This window comes from Prionailurus viverrinus, chromosome B1 (assembly GCF_022837055.1).
Source record: "Prionailurus viverrinus isolate Anna chromosome B1, UM_Priviv_1.0, whole genome shotgun sequence".
NCBI classification, from domain to species: Eukaryota; Metazoa; Chordata; class Mammalia; order Carnivora; family Felidae; genus Prionailurus; species Prionailurus viverrinus.
This window is the reverse complement of record NC_062564.1, coordinates 25957363-25976618: the sequence shown is the minus strand read 5'-3', so window position 1 is coordinate 25976618 and position 19256 is coordinate 25957363. Positions and strand designations below refer to the sequence as shown.

The window sequence follows — 19256 nt, the reverse complement described above, 5'->3', positions numbered from 1 at the left end:
CTATTCCATTTCACCACATTGCCCCCACCCAGGCATTCTCAAGGTGGTGACCTGGGTGCTAACGTCTTGAGGAACCACCCAGGTCAAGGTGCAGAGCCTGTCAGAGGCAGGAGGGGGAAGGGACTGACTAGGTGTGGGCTGTGTGGTACTCTTTGTTAAAAGATATTTATTTAGCCGGAGGACTATCTCGAACTCGGTCTATCTCAGTGAGTGAGTCACTTACTGGAAACTGTAAACACAGGTGTAATATTGGCCTGCGTAAGACCTGGATGTCCGAGGGAGGTGGAAGACCAGCTCTGTCCAGTTCAACCGTTCATTCTATATCCAGAACACCGAAGTTCCTAGAGGTTAAGCCATTGGCCTGAGTGAGGCTCAGTCCAGGGACCGAGGGGATCTGGAATCCGAGGTCGGGATTCCCAGCCTGGCTCCCTCGCGCCCCACCCTCCTCCCGCCCGCTACAGCGATGGGCAATCCCGGTGCCCACGCAGCTTTCGGGACCGGTCTGGGATCCCGACTCATTATTCCCCTCCTGACCCCTGGCTTTCTCGGCTCCCCCTCGCCGGCTCTCGTGCCTTCCCCGCCCCCCGAGTCTCGCAGAGCCGGCTGGATGAAGGGATGCCGGACACCTATGATATCTCTACAGACATTGTAGTAAGAGCCAGGCTGCTGGCACCGAGAGTCGCCGTGGCAGAGGCGCGCACCGCGGTCTCCGGGGAGGGGGCAAGCCGGGGCCCCGCTCGCAGGTCGGACGGCGCCCAGTCCCGGGCCAGGGGCGGGGCCTCGCGGCCCGGAGCGGGCGGGCGGGTGGGCGCGGGTGGGAGGGGCGGGGCGGGGAGAGTTTGGACGACTCGGGGCTGAGAGCCTCAGCCCGCCGGCGGGGAGCCGGAGGCGCGCGGGCCCGGGTAGGTGGTGGGGGCGCGGGGAGGCGGCGGGGACTGCGGAGGTGCGGCGGGAGCCTGGGCGGGCGGCGTAACCGGAGGCGGAGGGGGCGGAGCCGCGCTCGCAGCTGCCACCCGGCCTCCGGGCCCAGGCAGAGGACACCCGCCCGCGGCCGGGCACGCACTGCGCGCGCTCACTCTCCAAACAATGCTCCGAGGCGCCCGGCCGGGCGGCTGGCTTCTCGGCGACCGACGGCGAGGCCGGGGGAGCGCGGCCCCGAGGTGAGCCCGCGACGCTTTCTCCAAATCCGGCCTCTTTTTGTCTGGCAAACGTGGCCGCAGAGGGGAGCTCCGGGGGAGCGCTGCGGTCGCCGAGAGGGCGATCCCCTGTCGGCGTCCCCTGGGGTGACAGGCGGCCGCTCGGGGAGGGTGGAGCGTCCGGACCGCGTGCGCCCGGACTTGTGCTCCAGGTGCAGGCATGGAGCCCGGAGCACACGGGAGCCGGAGGGCTGTTTTCGATTCATTGGAGCATCGCGCTTTTTAAAACGGGGAAACTTTCCTTCGAGTTCGGGGAGGGGACACCGACTGTTTTGCTGGTCTTGCTGTTCAGTCTGGGGCAGGGGACCCGAGCGCTTTGCGAGTTGCTAGTGGGGACACTTCATTTCCGCGGCAGCCGTATTGTCAAAGGAGCAGAGGGAGAGGCCGTTCAGGGATCCCGGGGGTGATGGTTTGGGGCCGCAGGGTAGCGGCCGCTGGCGCTGCCCCGGGTTAGATGCCAGCCTCCGAGTCTCCGGAGGGAACGAGATGATGCCTCTCTCCCGAGCCTTCTGAAAGAGGGCGTACCGTGGGCACGTTCTTAACCTTTGCGTGTGCTGCTCGTGTTCCCAGCCGGACACGCGCGCGCGCACACACACACACACACACACACACACACACACGCAAGCACACCAGGAGAAAATAGAACCTCTCCACCTCTCCGCTTTCAGGTCCTGTAAATGGGAATGGAGGCAGGGCCCGCTGTGTTTATTTTTCTCAGGTAAAGCTCAGCCAGCAAGGACATGGCTTTGCAGAACTGGATAGGAAAGCCCAAAGGTCTAGGGGCCAGGAATTTTGCAATGCCATCAGTGCAGAGTCAGGTTCCACGGACCTTACTGATCACTGGCCTGATCCGTGGTAGCAACCTTTTCCCGTTTTGAGAGGGACATTTGACAGGAAGCCCTGGGGAATTGTGCGGTGACTTTGCCATCCGTTGTCCTGTGGAATTCGGCCATCCTCCTTACTGGTTTAGACTGTAGTAGGTCTAACCCATGAAAATCACATTGCTACTGCTGGGATGAGATTGCGTACGTAGCATTGGAGAAGGAAAAAATAAAATGAAAAGTTGGGCGAATATCATGACTTACCCTCTGAGGGGTGGGGGAAGGAGGGTGTTAAGATGGTCACTTTGTTCTTTCTGCCTGGGCAACCCTTGCCAGTGGAGTATTGAAAACCAGACACTTTCCGTACCTACTTTTCTTTTCCACTGTTGCATTAATTTAACGGTATGTATACATTTATCAGGTGAGTGTTTTTTGGAATTCTGTCACTTCGGGGTGAGGCATGAACAGCCTTTGATGCAAGCGTGAAGGGGTATTTAGAGCCAAAAGGTTTAATTTTACAGATCTGGCCGTCATTCTTCAGATTCTTTTGGAAATGGGATGGGAGTGTGTCTGACAACTTCAGTCTTGCAAATTGCAGCCACAAATCTAGTGCAGAAGTTTGCAGAGGCAAAGATGTTTTATCACGACTTGGATCAGAAAGAATGCTGGGATCTTTTTCTAATCTTGCCCTGCTACCTCCCACTGAACTGGGGGAATTTGCATAATTCTGGGGGCCGCCTCCCTTCGGAGGTAAGGAACGTGGGCAGGAAGGTACCATTCCCAGGCTGTGGAGAATTGGCACTGGGAGGCGAAGCGACGTTCCTGGTTTGTGAGCGCCACTTGAGTTTTTCACCATCTTTCACAGAAAACAAATAGGGGATAATTCCAGGCATGGAGCTCCCCAGACAGAACTGGGAAAGCATCTTTTCTGGCTTGACAGGATGGTAAATTCTGTTTGCTGTGACTGAGAAACCAGTTGTAACAGGATGCAGTGAGTCAGTGATGGTGGAAGGCTAGCACTTCATTCTGTTCTCTTCTTCAAAGACTGCCCCTAAAAACCTTTGCATCTCTGAGCAGTCGTGTCGGTGAGAGTTGTGCCCACATCAGAGAATTTCAGAGCTGGGCCTGGGAGCGAAGAGAAGGTGCACAGGCTGTGGCCAGGGTTCTGAGGGAAGCTTCCCACTCATCAGTAATCCAGAGCCTACCCGAAGTCCCAGGGCAGTGGTGGGCCATCGGCGACAAGGAGTGGGGACCTCTGGCACCAAGCAGACATGACAAGTTTGTGCTCGCAGTTGCCTGTTGGGGAGGAAATGAAATGTGACCTCCCCGGACTGCCTCTTTGTGAATCTGTGGTAGCCCTGAGGAAGTGGTTGGACACCCACCTCCACAGTTAACTCAGCCTTATAAGGAGCTGCAGGAACGCAGAAGGGACCACAGAGAACTGGTCTTTAAGCTTTCTTCCCTACTGTCATCAGGGTGTGGGGGGGGGGGGCGAGGTTCGGGAGCCTCTGACTGTAGTAAACGGGAGACTGTTTTTCTCTGTGGCCAGGAAGCCTGTCGGCTCCCTAAGAAAGGACCAGCTCCTCACCTTGGGGCAGGGATCTGGAGACTTGCTCTCCGAACACCACTGTGCTTCCTCCCCTTTTTCCTCCTTGCAAGCTTTAGCAGCTGAGCCTAAAGCTCTCGGTGGCTCAAAATTATGGGAGGAAGAAAAATCCTTGCTATCCTCCTCTGCTTGTTGAAGCTTAGTGACCTCTTCTGGGGAACTTGGTGAGGAATGAACCTGCTACTGGGGTGTATTTAGGGGAGGAGAAGAACCTAACCCACAATCATCTTAAAGAGAGGGATGCATAGGACCCACCAACAGTTGCTGAAAGACAAATACTTGTGTATTTCAGAGTGTTCATATAGCTTAGTGAGGCAGTGGCTTTGCGGGGAACTTTGGAGGGAAAGGAGGTGAATTTAGCGCCAGTGCTTGCTGAATAAGCACCCCTGTGTGTGAGTGCGTGTGGGACAACAGAAAGAGAGCACTTTCCAAAACGATTCAGGAGTGGGCTCCTGGCTCAGTCTACCTGGTTAGTCCTGTTGATAGTTTAAGTTTGTTTGTTTGTTTGTTTGTTTGTTTGTTTATTTATTTATTTATTTATGAGAGAGAGAGAGAGAGAGAGCATGCAAGAGAGCGCACAAGCAGGGGAGAGGCAGAGGGAGAGGGAAACAGAATCTGAAGCAGGCTCTAGGCTCTGAGCCATCAGCCCAGAGCCTGATGCAGGGCTCAGACTCACAAAGCATGAGATCATGACCTGAGCCGAAATCAAGAGTCGGATGCTTAATCAACTGAGCCACCCAGGTGCCCCTAAAGCTTTTTTTATTAAAAAGAATTTTTTTGTTGTTTTTAATGTTTATTTATTTTTGAGTAAGAGAGACAGAGGGTGAGCAGGGGAGGGGCAGAGAGAGAGGGAGACACAGAATCCGAAGCAGGCTCCAGGCTCTGAACTGTCAGCACAGAGCCCGACGCAGGGCTTGAACCCACAAACCACGGGATCATGACCTGAGCCGAAGTCGGACACCTAACTGACTGAGCCACTCAGGCACCCCTGTCTTGGTAGTTTAGAAGGTATCAGCCTCAAAGCAAGTTCTCACTGGAGGACAGTGGAGAACAAACCCTAGGGTAAAACTCCCTATTGGATGAGAATCTGTTCACCTTCGATTTATGAGGATTATTTTCTCATGAACACCCTCCTTATGAGGAGCTCAGTTCATTTAAGTGAGCAGAGAAGAGCAATGAGCAGCAAACAGATAATGGCCAGCAACTCTGTCTGATGAAGGACATGATGAGGTGAGGGGTTGCCCACACAGTTGGCCTCGCTTTCCGAAACCACCAAACCCCCTATGTCTATGGATGAGTCTTAGTTTATGCCATTGCCATTGTTTTTTTCCATCTTAGGTTGGAAAAAGGTTTTTTTTTACTTATTTATTTAAGTAATCTCTACACCCAATGTGGGGCTCGAACTCACAACCCTGAGATCAGGAGTCGAATGCTCTTCGGCCGAGCCAGCCAGGCTCCCCTCTATCCGTAAATAGGGATAACAGCTACCTGTGGGGTGTTATTCAAGCTAATTGGTTAATATCTGCAAACTTCTGAGCTCATCTTGAATGGGCGAATTTGCTAGGTGCTAGGGGCAAACTCTCTGTGCTCAGTTTGACTGTCAGAGACACCTCTCTCAACAAGCTGACTGCCTTACCTCCTAGGGCTATCATAGGGAAAAATAACTGTGATAATCTCTTCCCTCTGTTCTGTTCTACCAGCAACCCTTAGACCACAGGGCTGTGGTGGTCAGGCATTTCTTTTTCTGTTTTCCCCCCCTTGACCTGCAGCCCCTGCTCTGTTGACCTCACTGAGCACTGGGTTGAATAACTTATATTTAGTAAGGAGAGGAGGGCAGATTCCCCAGATGCCAGACCTCCTGACACAGTTCCCCTGAGGGGCAGGCCGGCACCACACCTCTCCCCTTTCTCCTGCATTTAGTCTCCACCTGCCCAGAAGCACCATTAGAGCACTGGTCTCCGGGCGCAGGCCTGCCTGCTTGCTCAGTCCTTGGTGACAGATTGTGGCCTGTCCTCCGGAAGCCACCGTTTTTACTTGCAGAATTACTTTGTAGTTCTTGTCCCAAGCTCTAAACACCCCAGCAGCAGGGAATGCATGGAAGACAGGGCAGTTCCTCATCTAAAACCCTATGTGATTTCTTCCTGCCACAGTCCCCAAACCTCAGCTCTCGGGACGTCAGGGGACTGAAATGTCCACTATGCTCTGTACTCCTGTATCAGAGTTGCGTTTAGTTTTTACAGCTTCCGATAAGGCCGCACCACTGCAGAGTGACTACGAGCCTTAGGACAAATAGGTGAGGGTCTCAGAAGAAATGGAATGCTAATCTTGACCTTTTCCTCTCCCTTTTTCCTCTTCCCTCCCCTTCCTACTCCCCATTCAAATAATTAGACTCTAGGGTAATGCAGCCGTCCTCTGGCCGCGTGGATCTCTGATCAGGCAGATCCCTGCCATTCCCGGGAGCCGCTCTGTGCCCCGCATCTGCCTCTCATAAGACCACGCCAGAGAGCTGGGCACAAGATGAGCCAGCACACTGTCTGCTCAAGATGCACCAGACCGTCCGACTGAGCCCCGCGAGCCCAAAAATGTCTGCGTGCAGTGACTTTGTGGAGCACATCTGGAAGCCCGGGTCCTGCAAGAACTGCTTCTGCCTGAGGAGTGACCACCAGCTGGCACCCGGCCATCCCCAGCCGCGAGCAGGCAGCCTGCCCCCTCCACCTCGCCTGCCCCCCAGGGCGGAGACCTGCCGCCAGGAAGATGACACTGTGAACAGCTCCCCCTACTCCAAGCCCACCATCGCCGTGAAGCCCACCATGATGAGCTCAGACGCCTCTGACGTGTGGACAGAGGCGAACCTGAGCGCCGAAGTCTCGCAGGTGAGGCTGACGAACCCGTGTGGTATTTTTACAGGGGCCGCTCTTGTTGTAACGCTTGGTGACTGGCTGGCAGCCAGGGAGGGCTGTTGGAGCAAGACTTCTGCAGGACAGGATGGCTTCCCGTCAGCTCACCCTATGACTGCCCCGTCCTGGCTGCTGCCCTCCTTTCCAGCTGTCCCTTTAGGCCAAGAACCATCAATCCAGTTCCTCAAGTTTAAATGCAGACTGGGTTAATTATTTATCTGGGGACACACCAAAATGAAGCTTTTTTTTTTTTTAAGTTAAAAAATGTTTTAATTGATAATTAAAAATATATACGCAAGTAGCGGTAATTGTATAACAAACGCCCTGCATCCCACTGTCCTTCACCATGAGTGTCAACAGACCAACTCATGACCCGGTCTGGTCTTGCTTCCTCTCCACCCCCACCTCCACCCTGCCTTCCCTGTGATTTTGAAGCAAATCCCAGATATCACATCATTTCCGTACATGTCTTAAAAGATAAAGTCTTCTTAAAAAATAGAACTGCAATACCAAGATCGCCCTTAAAATATTAGCAGTAGTTCCTTCATATCCAGTTCCCAGCCAGCGTTCAAATTTCCAGCTGTGAACGTTGGATTTTAGCAACTTTGACCTGGGATAACTAAAGACGGTCACATCCCTAGAGATTAGACTGTTCTGCTCATCCCACAGGTCACCCTTACAAAGGTGTAGTTATTTAGAGGCCGTGCAGAGCCCGCTGCCTCTAGACGTGTCTAAGATGCTGTCAGTCAGTCTAGGACATTCTCAAACTGCTTGGGACTTGTTTGACCTTTCTGTCTAGTGTAGTTTTCCTAAACCATCATGGTGGGTGGATCAGGAAGGGTGCGCGAGCCTATGTAAAATCAGAGGTCAGTTTTATATCAGAGGTGGCTTAACTGAAGAGAGGCACTTCCTGTGGTTGCACATAGCTCCATGTCCCTGCTCTATTTGTCGTAAGCCAGTCATACCCACTCGCCAGGCTACGTTCACTACCTTCAGCCTTCACAGACGTAACCCAAGGACTCTTTCAGTACAGAATCATCTGGGAAAGGAAGCAAATGCAAGCCCTACTTTGAGGCTGCTTCTAAAAGTTTGGGGGCAGGGGGAGACTTTTTTTTTAAGTTTATTTTTATTTATTTTTTTTTGAGAAACAGGTAGAAAGCAAGCAGGGGAGGGGCAGAGAAAGAAGGAGACAGGATCCCAAGCAGGCTCTACACTGTCAGCACAGAGTCCGATGCGGGGCTTGAACTCACGAACGTGAGATCATGACCTGAGCCTTAACCGACCGAGCCACCCAGGCACCCCGGGGCAGGGGGAGACTTTAGAAGGGAAGGACGAGGGGACCGTGACTTCAGGGATGGGAATGAGCAGTCCACATCTCTGTCTCCTAGTTCAACTAGTCCGGCCACTTACGTAGGCTTGGGCCGAGGTCACTGGCAGAGCCCAGAGAGCAGCGAGGGGGCTGGGACCCAGCTCAGAAACCACCCCTCACTCTCTTGCCCCACCGCCCAGCCAAGGTATTTTAAAAAGCCTTAAGACTTCGGTTTCTTCGGGAACGTACTGTGGCATGGTTATCAAAAAACTAACAAACACGGAGCGAAAATTAAACTCAAAACTCTCTTTTCAAAGCTCTTAGGAGAACTTACCTCATCAGGCAATTGTGAAGGAGAAGGCAGAATGTTCCTTTTCAGGGTTTTTCCTTCCCCTACCTCACAGACTTAAGCCAAAAGAATGACAGCCCCCAGGGAGGGAAGCATGGCTGGGTGTCTGGGAAGGCCAGTGGCTTCGTGGGTGTGACAAGGAGGAGAGGCTGGGGGGTGATCAGAGGGGGAGGCGTGCTGGAGAGCTTCCTCGCTGCAGCACAGAAGACCGTTCACAATGTCATGGCACTTCCCTCTCACTTTTTCTCTCTTCCTTTTTTCTCTGACAAGGTCTAATGTAAGTCTTTTAACCTTGGGGCTGTGTAGGTCATCTGGAGACGAGCCCCCGGCAAGCTCCCCCTCCCGAAGCAGGACGACGTGCCGATAGTTTACCTGGGCAGCTTCCGTGGCGTCCAGAAGCCTGCCGGGCCCTCCGTCTCCGCAGATGGCCACTCTCGCTGCCCCCCTGCATATGCCATGGTTGGTCTGCACAGCCTCGAGGCCCGGGGGGAGCGGAGCACTGCCTTCCACCCAGTGAGTTTCCCCAATGAGAAGGGGGGGCGAGAAGATAAACCCGTGTTTCCCTACCAGGAGCTGACCTCCACTCAGGAGAGCTTCCGCCAGAAAGTGGCTGCCTTTGCCGGGATGACATCTGGCTGTCACAAGGGCGCCGGGCCCTGCCCCTCTCCACAGCCGCTGCGGGAGTCCCTGGCCTCGGAGGATGACAGCGATCAAAGGTGCTCGCCTTCAGGGGACAGCGAAGGGGGGGAATACTGCTCCATCCTGGATTGTTGCCCCGGGAGCCCCACGGCCACGGCCACCTCACAGGGTGTGAGTTCTCGGTGCAGGCCTGGCGGAGGGGACTGCCCAGCAGTGTGCTGGGGGCAGGCAGTGTGTGTGGGGTCCACTGAGGAGCAGAAGCGTGTTGTGAGCTTCCCGAGGGAGTGCTGTAGCCAGGGCCCCGCGGAGAACCCTCCCCGCCTGGGTCCCAAGAAGTTGTCTCTGCCCTCAGAGGCGGCCAGTTCTTCAGACGGCCTCTCCTGTGGGAGTCCCAGCAGCGGGGCCAGCAGCCCCTTCGCCCCCCATCTTGAGAGTGATTACTGCTCCCTCATGAAGGAACCTGTGCCAGGGAAGCAGCAGGACCCTGGCTCGAACAGGTGCCTTGGACTGACTGGGGAGCCCCAGCCTCCAGCCCACCCCAGGGAGGCTGTACAGCCTGAACCCATCTATGCTGAGAGCACCAAGAGGAAGAAGGCGGTTCCAACGCCTTCTAAGCCACAGGCCACAGCGGAACACGCAGCAGCAGCTGCTCGGGGCCAGGGCCAGGTATGGACAGCTAATGCCTGGGCTCCGAAAGCGCCATCTGGCTGGGGCCGGGAAGGCCCAGATAAGGTTCCCCAGGTGGCAGCCACCATCACGGTCATGGCAGCCCATCCGGAAGAGGACCGCCGGACGATCTACCTGAGCAGCCCCGACTCTGCAGTGGGGGTGCAGTGGCCACGCGGGCCCCTGAGCCAGGACTCAGAGGCAGGTGAAGAGGAGACTTCAGCTGGCCAGGGGCTGAGCTCCAGAGAAAGCCACCGCCCCGACGCGAGTGAGAACACACCCAAGGGGAAGCCTGCCATTCCCCCCAAGCTGTCCAAGAGTAGCCCCGGAGGGTCCCCAGTGTCGCCATCTGCCTCCCCACTCTCTGACCTCAGCGAGGGGAGTGCTGGGGGTGGTCCTGGACCCCAGGCTTTAGCCGGGGGCCCCACTGACTCTGCCTCCTCCTGCCGGGCCAATGGCGTCGCCACCAATGACTCTGTCTGGTGCCACCTACCTGCCGCCACTGCCTCAGCCTTGGACCAGCGGCGGCCCCGGTACCAGCCTGGGGCCTGGAGTCGTCAGTGCCGGATAGAGGAAGAGGAGGAGGTGGAGCAGGAGTTGTTGAGTCAAAGCTGGGGACGAGAGATGGAAAACGGCACCACAGACCCCTCAAACTCCTCTGCCTGGCACCGTCTCCGCCCCACAGACGGCTCCTCTGGGCAGAGCAGCAAAGTCGGGACCGGGATGAGCAAATCGGCCTCTTTTGCCTTTGAGTTCCCTAAGGACAGAAGTGGGATTGAAGTGTTCTCACCTCCTCCACCGCCTCCAAAGTCGAGGTGAGTATGACTGTCTGTGTGTAAGTCGGGCTCGTTCCAGAGGACTGGGGGAGGGCTCTTCTAGAAACCTGTGCTGTTGCCCCCCTACCAGAAGCCCTTGCGCCCAAGCTCTGGGTCTGGCACTCTGGGCACCAAGTATCTGCCCAAAGGCCTTGTGCCTTTATGTAAATTTCTAAGTTGATGTTTGTGCTCAGCAAACAGACCTACAGGCTGTACCCTGCCTGGGACTGGCTATTTGAAATAAATCTTTGCAAGAAGCACCGCTAAGCTGTCCCTCTTTTCTGATGCTTGTAGTTTTACAAGCTGGTACTCTTTTCCTCCCCATCTCTCTGGAGTGTCTTTAGCAGACTTTTCTAGGGAAAACCCTGAGATTCTCTGTTTATTTAAACATGCAGAAGAATGCCAAAGGAGGCTATGCTGCAGAATTTGGAGAGGCAAAGAGATGGGGAGGCCCATGGGCAATGCCAAATGTGTGCTCCAGAAACAGGCGTTGGAGCCAAGAGCCAAATAGTAGGAGGCTCTGCGCGCGGTTGGTAACCTTTAGATGTGGGCTTTTATGGGGGGAAAAAAGTAGTTTCATTTTAGTGTGCTGAAACTCACAGCTTTGTCCACCGCTTTGCTGCTGTCTCCTGCCAGTTTAAAGTACCTTTCAAAGGCCTAAGGTAAATAAATGCCTTTTTAAAGGTATTGAGTTGTGCACGGAATTTAAATTCTGGAAGAAAAAAAAAAAATGTCCTTCTTCGAGCAAAACTGATTCCTATCAGGGAAAGGAGAAGCCTGCTGTTTTTTAAAAAATGACAGCCTTTCCAAACAGACTTTCTCTAGCAGTGTCATTTCCAGTGATTCTGTTTCAGCTTACGTGCCTCTGGGTTGATGTCAGAAGCAGGGAAACTGACCACAGAGAGATGCAGCTGTGAATACTTGACTTTGAACATCAAGGCGTCTCAGGCTATGATGCTCTCTAACATGGGCATTTTCAATGACCACTACTTTGTTCTGGTATTGCGCTGGCCACCTGCCAGTGGTATAGACATCCTCAGGTGATTGCAGACTCTCTTTGGCTATAGTTTTAACTTCCTGAGTGAATAAGGGATCCAGCAGCTAAGAATAGCTCCCGTTTATATGGTATTTACTATGGGCCAGGCCTGGATGTAAGGGAATTAGACATATTAACTCATTTGATCCTCAGAACAGCCCTAGGAGATAGGAATTACCATCCCCAATTTACAGATGACAAAACAGAGATAGAAGGAGCTGAAGTCACCTGCCAAAATTACACAACTGTACCTGCTCCTAAATACATACGGTGCTTCAGCAGGTGTAGGAAGTGAACAAGACATCTGTCTGCCTCCGGCCTGGGTTGGTTAGTGAGAAGCATGGGCTTTGAACTTGATCAGAAAATCAAGTTTATAATGCATCTGTCTTATCTATGGGCTGAGTGATCTTGAGCAAGCCACTTGCCATGACTGAGCCTCCCTAAAATTGGATGGTAATAACAATACTTTTATAACACCCTGTTGCTGAAAGACTCAAATGAGATGAACAGAATCCAGTAGAGGGTATAGTTATGTGGCAAAAGCCACCTGGAGCTCTTGACTGTGGCAGGGACACCCACACCCTATAGGAAACTTCTGGCCCAATCCCAGGCACCCACCTGAACACCCCCTCATTCCTCAGAGAAGAAAGTAAACCTTTCTCATGTAAGAATTAAGGGCTTGGAGGAATCCAGTCACCATAGCAACATAACTCAGGGTTTGCATTAGCATCTGGGTTGAGATCTGAGGTTTTTGGCCCAGTTTATAGGATAAAACCATTGGATTATACATAGCTCAAACCAGGTGGGAATCTCGGAGGTCCTGGGTTCCAGCTCTTAAAAACAAAAAACAAACAAAAAAAGTTGTTAGTTTAAGGGCTTTTAGGAAAAAAAAGTCTGGGAAATAAATTTGGCTTAAGGGAGCCCAGAAAAGAGAAAAGAGCATCTGGTACTATTTAAAATAAAACAAACTCGTATATATTTTCATTTGGGGAAGATTTTTTAATCATTACTGACATGTCTTGAGTCATCACGTCTCCCTCATGAGGAGATAAGAGGACAGGCTTGGGACCATAAGCTGATTTTTAATTCTGGAACTCAGTACTTCTGAATCCTTCTGAGGAGGGTGCCAGAAACCCCCAGTCTTCAAATCTGGCAGGTCAGGGTGATGGCAAATTGGACCATTAATGAGAATACAGCCCACAGTTGATGCAGGACCAATACCAGTAGCACAGTGGTAACTATGTTAGGCTGATGTCAGTTTCCAAGATGGAAGATGTTAGAAGGTCTTTGAATGACATTCAAGGTTAACTTACTTTCTTTCCATGGGCCATTTGCTAATAGGTCCTATTTCTAAGAATCAGCCTCACTTTCAAGCAAAGAGAACGAATCTCATGAGGTGTATTAAATACACTCGACCCTCTTAGAGAAAGGGGTTGTTTCATGCAGGACAGTGTTACTTTTCACTTACGTTTACTTAGTTCCTTCTGCTTTCTTGGACTATTCTGGAAGAACACAATCATTTTCTGGTTTGCCTGTTGTCCTGTTTTACAAAATTGTGGCTTGGAGGGGGAAAAAAAAAAAAAAAAGATGTTGAGAATGACCTGACTTTCCTGTGGTCTTATTTTGGATGTTTGGCCGTAGCTTGTCTGTCTGTCTGAGATATTGTCCTCCGTAAACTCCCATTAGGGTTCTGGAGAAAACTCTTGCTGTAATGTCATGTAGGACTTATTTCCCACAGGTTTGTCTCCTAACCAGAAGTACCTGTTAATCTTCACCTTTGAACTCTGCCCTAAACTGGGGCACTAAATCATTCCAGAGACTCAGTGAGGTCTGTCAGTCTAAGTAGGTGAGCCCGGATGTGCATGTGGTTGCCTTGGCAACAGCAGGTACCTACGGACCCAGACTGTACCTCAACTACTGGGAGGAAAACTAGGTGCACTTCAACACCTCTAAAGGGCTCCCAGCATAGGACATGGGCATTGAGAACCTTTGTCCTACATGACATTACAGCTATTCTCATTAAACTTCTTAGTTTAAATGTCATGTTCAAGACTTAAGGCAGTGTAATGAGAATAGCAGTGCCTGGGGGAAATAATTAAGATGCAGAAGAATCAAATTTATTTCTGCCTTTTATTTCTTCGCAGTTGCAAACCTGGTTTTAAATGACATATGGCTTTTGAGTGACAAGGTCAGTTGAGGGAGGATCATCTGATTAGGGCAGACGGGAATTTCACGGAGAAACCCCAAATTAGGATGAGAGGCCTGAACTGAGAGGAGGAGTTGGAGCCCAGCAAGGGAATAAGAACTCAGACAAGGTTTATATGGTTTTAGTGTCCAAAGGTCTGGCCCTAGGTGAGACTAATTGAAAGTAAAAAATTTCTCCGAAAAAGTGAGAGACGTTTACTTTTGAAGTTATCACTCGTGCTGATTGTAATTTTAACCCACTACTTAACTGCATTCTCCCCTTCCTCTGGGGGGGTGGGTTCCAGAGAGCAGAGACAGAGTCTGTCCTCGGGCCTTTGCTCACGCTTGACTCCCCCCTCTCCCTCCCACATTCTTCTCGTCAGACAGGTGATGACAGGGTCACGGATGGAGCACGTTTCTGTCCACAGAAGTGGCCACTTGGCTAACCAGAGGGATCAAAATGACTTCATTGTGTGGTCTCTTGGTAACATGGACTCTCAGTATATGAGTACCATGGCCGGATTGGTATTTATCTCCAGACTCCATCTACAATCTGCGTAAAGCTCCAGATGCTTTATTCCTGCAATACTTTCTGCTATAGTGGATTACGGTGGGATGGCAACTATTTACTAGGAAATCCCATAGTGCTGATGGCTTTTCTGTGTGGCATTTTGAAAATCACAGTTTGTATTAGAAAACACTATATGTGCCTTGAGAATCTTCTCTGTGTTTAGCCTTTTTGACAAAGCTGAGGTAAGTCGGCTGGAGGTCAATGTGGACCAGGGAAGAATGAATACTGGGGATACTTCAGGGAGAGAAACTGCCTGCACATATACTCACCAAGTTTGGCAAACAGAACAAAGCATATCCACAATGCAAGGTTAAGGTTAGATTCTGCTCCCGACCAGGGGCAAATTAATAGTTGGCTTCTTCCCGTGAGTTTGTGGATAGAACCTAAAACCACTGGATATCTAATGATGCTGTCTGGACCGGGGACCATTAACATTGATTCCTAGATTTCTCTTCTGTAATTTAAAAAAATTACTGAGTTGAGCAGTAGTCTATATCAAATATTTTGGAGGTTTTCTCCAGTTTTAAGCATACATTCATGGCTAAAGCTAGGGATTAGCGATTCTTTAATTCATCAGATATCTACTAACCGCCTACTTTCTATTATGTTCTAAGGTGCTAAAAGTCAGTCACTGGGGTTCTGCTCTTTAAGGCCCCTAAGGGTTGAGTTGGTATACATCGAATCAGTAGGTGTGTAACATGACCACCAACAGTTCTCCCTCTTCTTTGGTTTCCTTTGATGAGACTGGTCATCATAGCAACTGGATTCTCAGCACATTCTCATTCTGTTGAGTAACACAGAGGTAAGCTCAGCTTGGCGTCCAAGAGGAATGAAAGAATAGTCCTTTCTTTAAGTGTCTTTTGACTCGATCCAAGACCAAGCTTAGTACAGGTATATAGACAACCACTTATTTTTGAAAAGTCAGGGTTGAGGAAGATGCTCCTTGAAGGTCATGAGCATGCTTAGCCATCTGTAATAACACAGTATCCTGTGTGGTGCCTGGCACATAATAGATGCTCAAGAAATACTGGTTAAATTGGAGGCAGAGACCGCGCCCTGTTTATTTCAGTTTCTCCAAAAGCACTGTGCTTGAGAAAGAAGCAAGTAGCTTTAAACACTTGTATCAGTATCTTTCTGAAACCCAGGTTTCTGGATTGCCCCAGTACTCTGTTCATGCCTCTGTTTTGGTAATTAACACAGTATTGCCTTGCACTGCATTACATTGGATCCATATTTGTATCTCCTCAAGAAATTGTAAACTCCTAGGAGTGCAAGCACCATGTTTCATACATTTTTCTTTGACTTTCCCATAGGCTACCTTGTAGCACAGTGCCTGGGACATAGTAGGTATTCAATAAAGGATTATTGAATTGGGGGAAAAAAGCCAGAGCGAACTACACATCTTAGCCCGATTTTTCACTGGACAGCCCACTAGAATTCTGTGCCTAGCCTTGCTCAGTAGAACATTGTAACCTTGAGTAAAAGAAGCTGAAGTTAATAATTATTAATGCTTCAAGGTGGGCAAACACCATATAGGCACAATGCATCCTTTCATGGATTAATTTCCCTCTAATGATTATACATTTCAGTTTTGCAACTGGACTCATACTCTGCTGCCCTTTTTTTTTTTTTTTTTTTTTTTTTTTTTTTTTTAAGCTGAGCAGGTGTGTGGAACCAGCCCTCTCCTCTTTCCACAAAAATGTTCCTTTCAGGTAGTATCACCTAAGGACTTTTTTCCCCAGCAGTGAGTCTCAAGAAATTCTAAGTGTGGCTTCACTTCTCTTGGGAATATATTTTTTATGCTTTCTGAGGTGGGTTGGAAAACACAAGTGTGGGGCATATGATCGAGCCCCCTTTGTCCATCAAGTGATCAGAGGGACTTTTTTGTAAATTTGCCTGCCTACTTTTTGGGTGTAGAACTCACCAGTTGGTGAGAAATGATCACGATTTGTGGTGCGAGTAATTTGTTGTTATTTTGAGATCGTTGGTCTGCTCACGAAAGGACTTCCTTTTATCAGGGTTGATAAACCAACTGCAAAGAATACTCAGTGGCCCTTTCTGCAGCTGATAACTTTCAGAGTTTAAGATCAGGCTTCATCCTCTGTACTAGAATTGCTCATTCTTGCTTTATATTGACTTTGGGACACATCCCTAAAGATGCTGGCTGTTAAGGTGCTCATGCTGTTTCCATACAACTTTGTAAAGCTGCCTGCTTTGTGTAGCTGTTGTCTAATGCCTTGGATAGCTTATTCTCTGTGCTTCTCGAACAGGCTGACTCACAGACACAGCTGTTCTCCATGGGGGCAGGGGGCAGAAGGGGAACTTCCAGATTCTAGAGTGCTTTGAAAACTCCTTCCCTTTTTACTCATCTTACTCTCCAGTATCCATCGCTGTCAGATGATCCGCTGACTTCCTTGTTTGCTGTTTTTCAGCCACTTCATGCCCATTTATGCATCTGCTATAAAAACTTATCTGAAGTCTACAACCTAGGAGGTTAATTGGCATTGTTACCATGTATGTTCCTGGGTTGCAGAAAGCCCTTCAGAATGGGTCTTGCTCTTCAGGGAGCTCCAAATGGCAGTCAAAATGAATGAGAAAATACAGCTACCCTGGATAAATGCAAGAACAGTTGGGATAAGTTGACATATCAGTAAGCAAAAGGACCTTGAAGATCAGGAAAAAAGGGAGGAAGTCTTTGGAATTTTAAAACGAGTCACAGTGGGGATGCACTTAAAGATAATTCTTATTAATATGTGCAGATCAAAAGGAAGGTTTTACGAAGGAATGTTTTTGAACCGTGAAGGCCATTAGGTTGCATCCTCCACACCAGTTCCAATCAATTGGAGTAGCAGCCTGGGAGCTCCACGTGGAAAACAGGGTGACCTGCGGGAAGGCTCCCCTTGATGTAGATGCCTGTGCTGGATATTTATCAATCCAAGTTTGGAATCTAAGATTGAGAATCTAAAATCTATAATGTAAAATCATTGGTGGTCAATAACTACTCCCTACACTAATTTAAGAGTTCCATACCTGGGAGACGATCTGTGTTCTGTACAACCCAAGCTGTCCTAAGCAGACTTTGGCAGACGGTGGTTGTCTCTTTGATTACAGCCTCAAAGTTCAGACTGTTAGTGTCAAAATGTTTTGTAGTCTCTTGATGAGCGGTTATGAATATTCCATGAATGTTAACCTTTTTGGAGATCTGTATTTGAGTAAATAAGAGTTAGCGTTATGTCTTTTACCCATTAAATAATGTGTGTTCACTTAGCCATACCCTCTTTTGTTTGTAGCAATGGTTTTCTTTTCTATGCCCTCAACAGGTGAGTGAGGGAGTAGGGGCAGGAAGTATGTCAAATCTTTTAGAGGGATAGTTTGAAAATGAAAATTTAGTGCTATAATATAAATTTAAATTTGGGAGATAAAAAACAAAACCATCGTTTTCATACACATAGAACATATAATTTTCTGAGTCTTCTTGGCTGGTGATGTGTTAGATTATCTGTTTCATAGAGATGTTCAATGTGGGGACAGAGCATGTCTCTTGAGGAGGAAGTACAAGAAAACAAAAGAACTGGGATAAGAATATTCACTGATCTGTTACATTTACTTGGTGACCTCCCATCAAATCTCTCAAAGTGTCTTTTGTATATTCATGTCCTCTCCAAAACCTGAAACAGAAATCGCCTCTACTGGTGAATCCTAAATCCAGCCCCTTGACCCTACTTCTTTTCTACTTTCAGTGCTGGTCCAAATTTCTTATAAAAGCAGAGAAACGTAATGAAAGAGACTCCTCACCGTTCAGAGTCTGAAGTTTTCTTGGTCTTGACAGTCATTTAGTCACTAAATATTGAGGACTTGGTATAGGTGGACCTAATATGAATTATTGAGTCAAATTAAGTATACATTCTGCCCCTACAATCTTCATTCCTCAGTGTTAGGCCTCAGAGAAACGCATAGGTCAATAAGGGAACGTATATGATGAAGGTCATTACAACATCCTTCACAGTGGCAGGTGGTTGGTACAAGCCCACATATTCCTTTCTAGGAAAACAGAAGAGTAAAATGTCATGGTTGTGAAATGAAATACTTAACAGTAGTCAGAAGCTGTGGGCTGGATGTATAATCAGAAACATGGATGAACCTTGAACTAGTATCAAGTGAAATAACAGAGAGGCAGAACAAGATCTGTAACACAATGTAATGAATATAAATTGAAAACATGTAAAGTAACCCCATATCTTTTTAAAACATAAATCCAAGGGTATATATCCAAGGAAACCCAGTGAGTACCTGGAAATGGGAAATTGGGAAAGTGGAGAATAAGTGTAGAGATGGGGATGAAGGGAAAAACTAAAATAACACAGATCAATGTGAAGGTGTTTCATTAATCGAAGCATACGATGATCTCACCTCTCTACACTTGAAGTAAACAGGAACATAAGAAAGACTGAATCATGAGAGAGAGAGAGAGAGAGAGAGAGAGGACTTATTTGCCAGAGATAAGGATGGCAACAAAGAATATAAAGAAAAATGAATGTTTGGAAGAGCTTGTCATAGCTGCTTTGGAGAATGGATGGTCAAGTGCAAGGATTCCCAGGAAGCCCCCAGAGCTAGCTGAAGGCAGGGAACGTGAATCAATTGTGGCCCCAGGCTGCACGGTTATGCACTTTCCTGGAGAAGCACTGGCCGACTGACCGGTGCAGGAGTGAAGATGGCGGATGATTGTCGTTACCCAGTGTGATGTCCTGATTTGTAATAAGAAATAAATCGTTGGTCTTCGTTCCTGTTTCTAGTACAGAGCTCCTAAAACTCGCCCGACTCCACGAGTTTCCTAGGAGCCATAAAGGTGTGTTTTATTATGTTAATGAGGTGACTTTTGGACCCACCTAAGGATGGGGGCTGGTTGCCAGGAAATCAGCCTGGTGATTACAGGGTTAGAACTTTCAGTCCCACCCCCTAGCCCCTGGGGAGGCGTGAGCGGCTGGAGGTTGACTCAGTCTTCTGTGGCCAGTGATTTGATCCACCGTGCCAATGTAACGAGGCTTCCATTAGACCCCGAAAGGATGGCGTTTGGAGAGTTACAAGGTTGGTGAACCTGTGGAGATGTGGGCAGAGCGGTGCACCGGCAGAGGTCACGGAGGCTCCGCGCCCGTTCTCGATACCTTAT

At 49.4% G+C, this 19256-nt stretch overlaps 1 protein-coding gene across 4 annotated transcripts in view; it reads left to right on the top strand.

Moving 5' to 3' along the window:
* Nucleotides 1–837: 837 nt before the first annotated feature.
* PRAG1 (PEAK1 related, kinase-activating pseudokinase 1) overlaps nucleotides 838–19256 on the top strand; it is a 51497-nt gene continuing 33078 nt past the window's right edge. Inside the window, exons 1-4 of one of the 4 annotated variants that reach the window (XM_047856419.1) lie at nucleotides 944–1160; nucleotides 6012–6496; nucleotides 8485–8637; nucleotides 8749–10298. In XM_047856419.1, the coding sequence (XP_047712375.1) occupies nucleotides 6167–6496; nucleotides 8485–8637; nucleotides 8749–10298 (2033 nt within the window). In that variant the 5' untranslated portion in view covers nucleotides 944–1160; nucleotides 6012–6166. Of the gene's footprint in view, nucleotides 903–943; nucleotides 1161–6011; nucleotides 6497–8484; nucleotides 10299–19256 lie in introns of those variants that run through there. The other 3 variants (XM_047856418.1, XM_047856420.1, XM_047856417.1) reach the window with 3 other exon arrangements.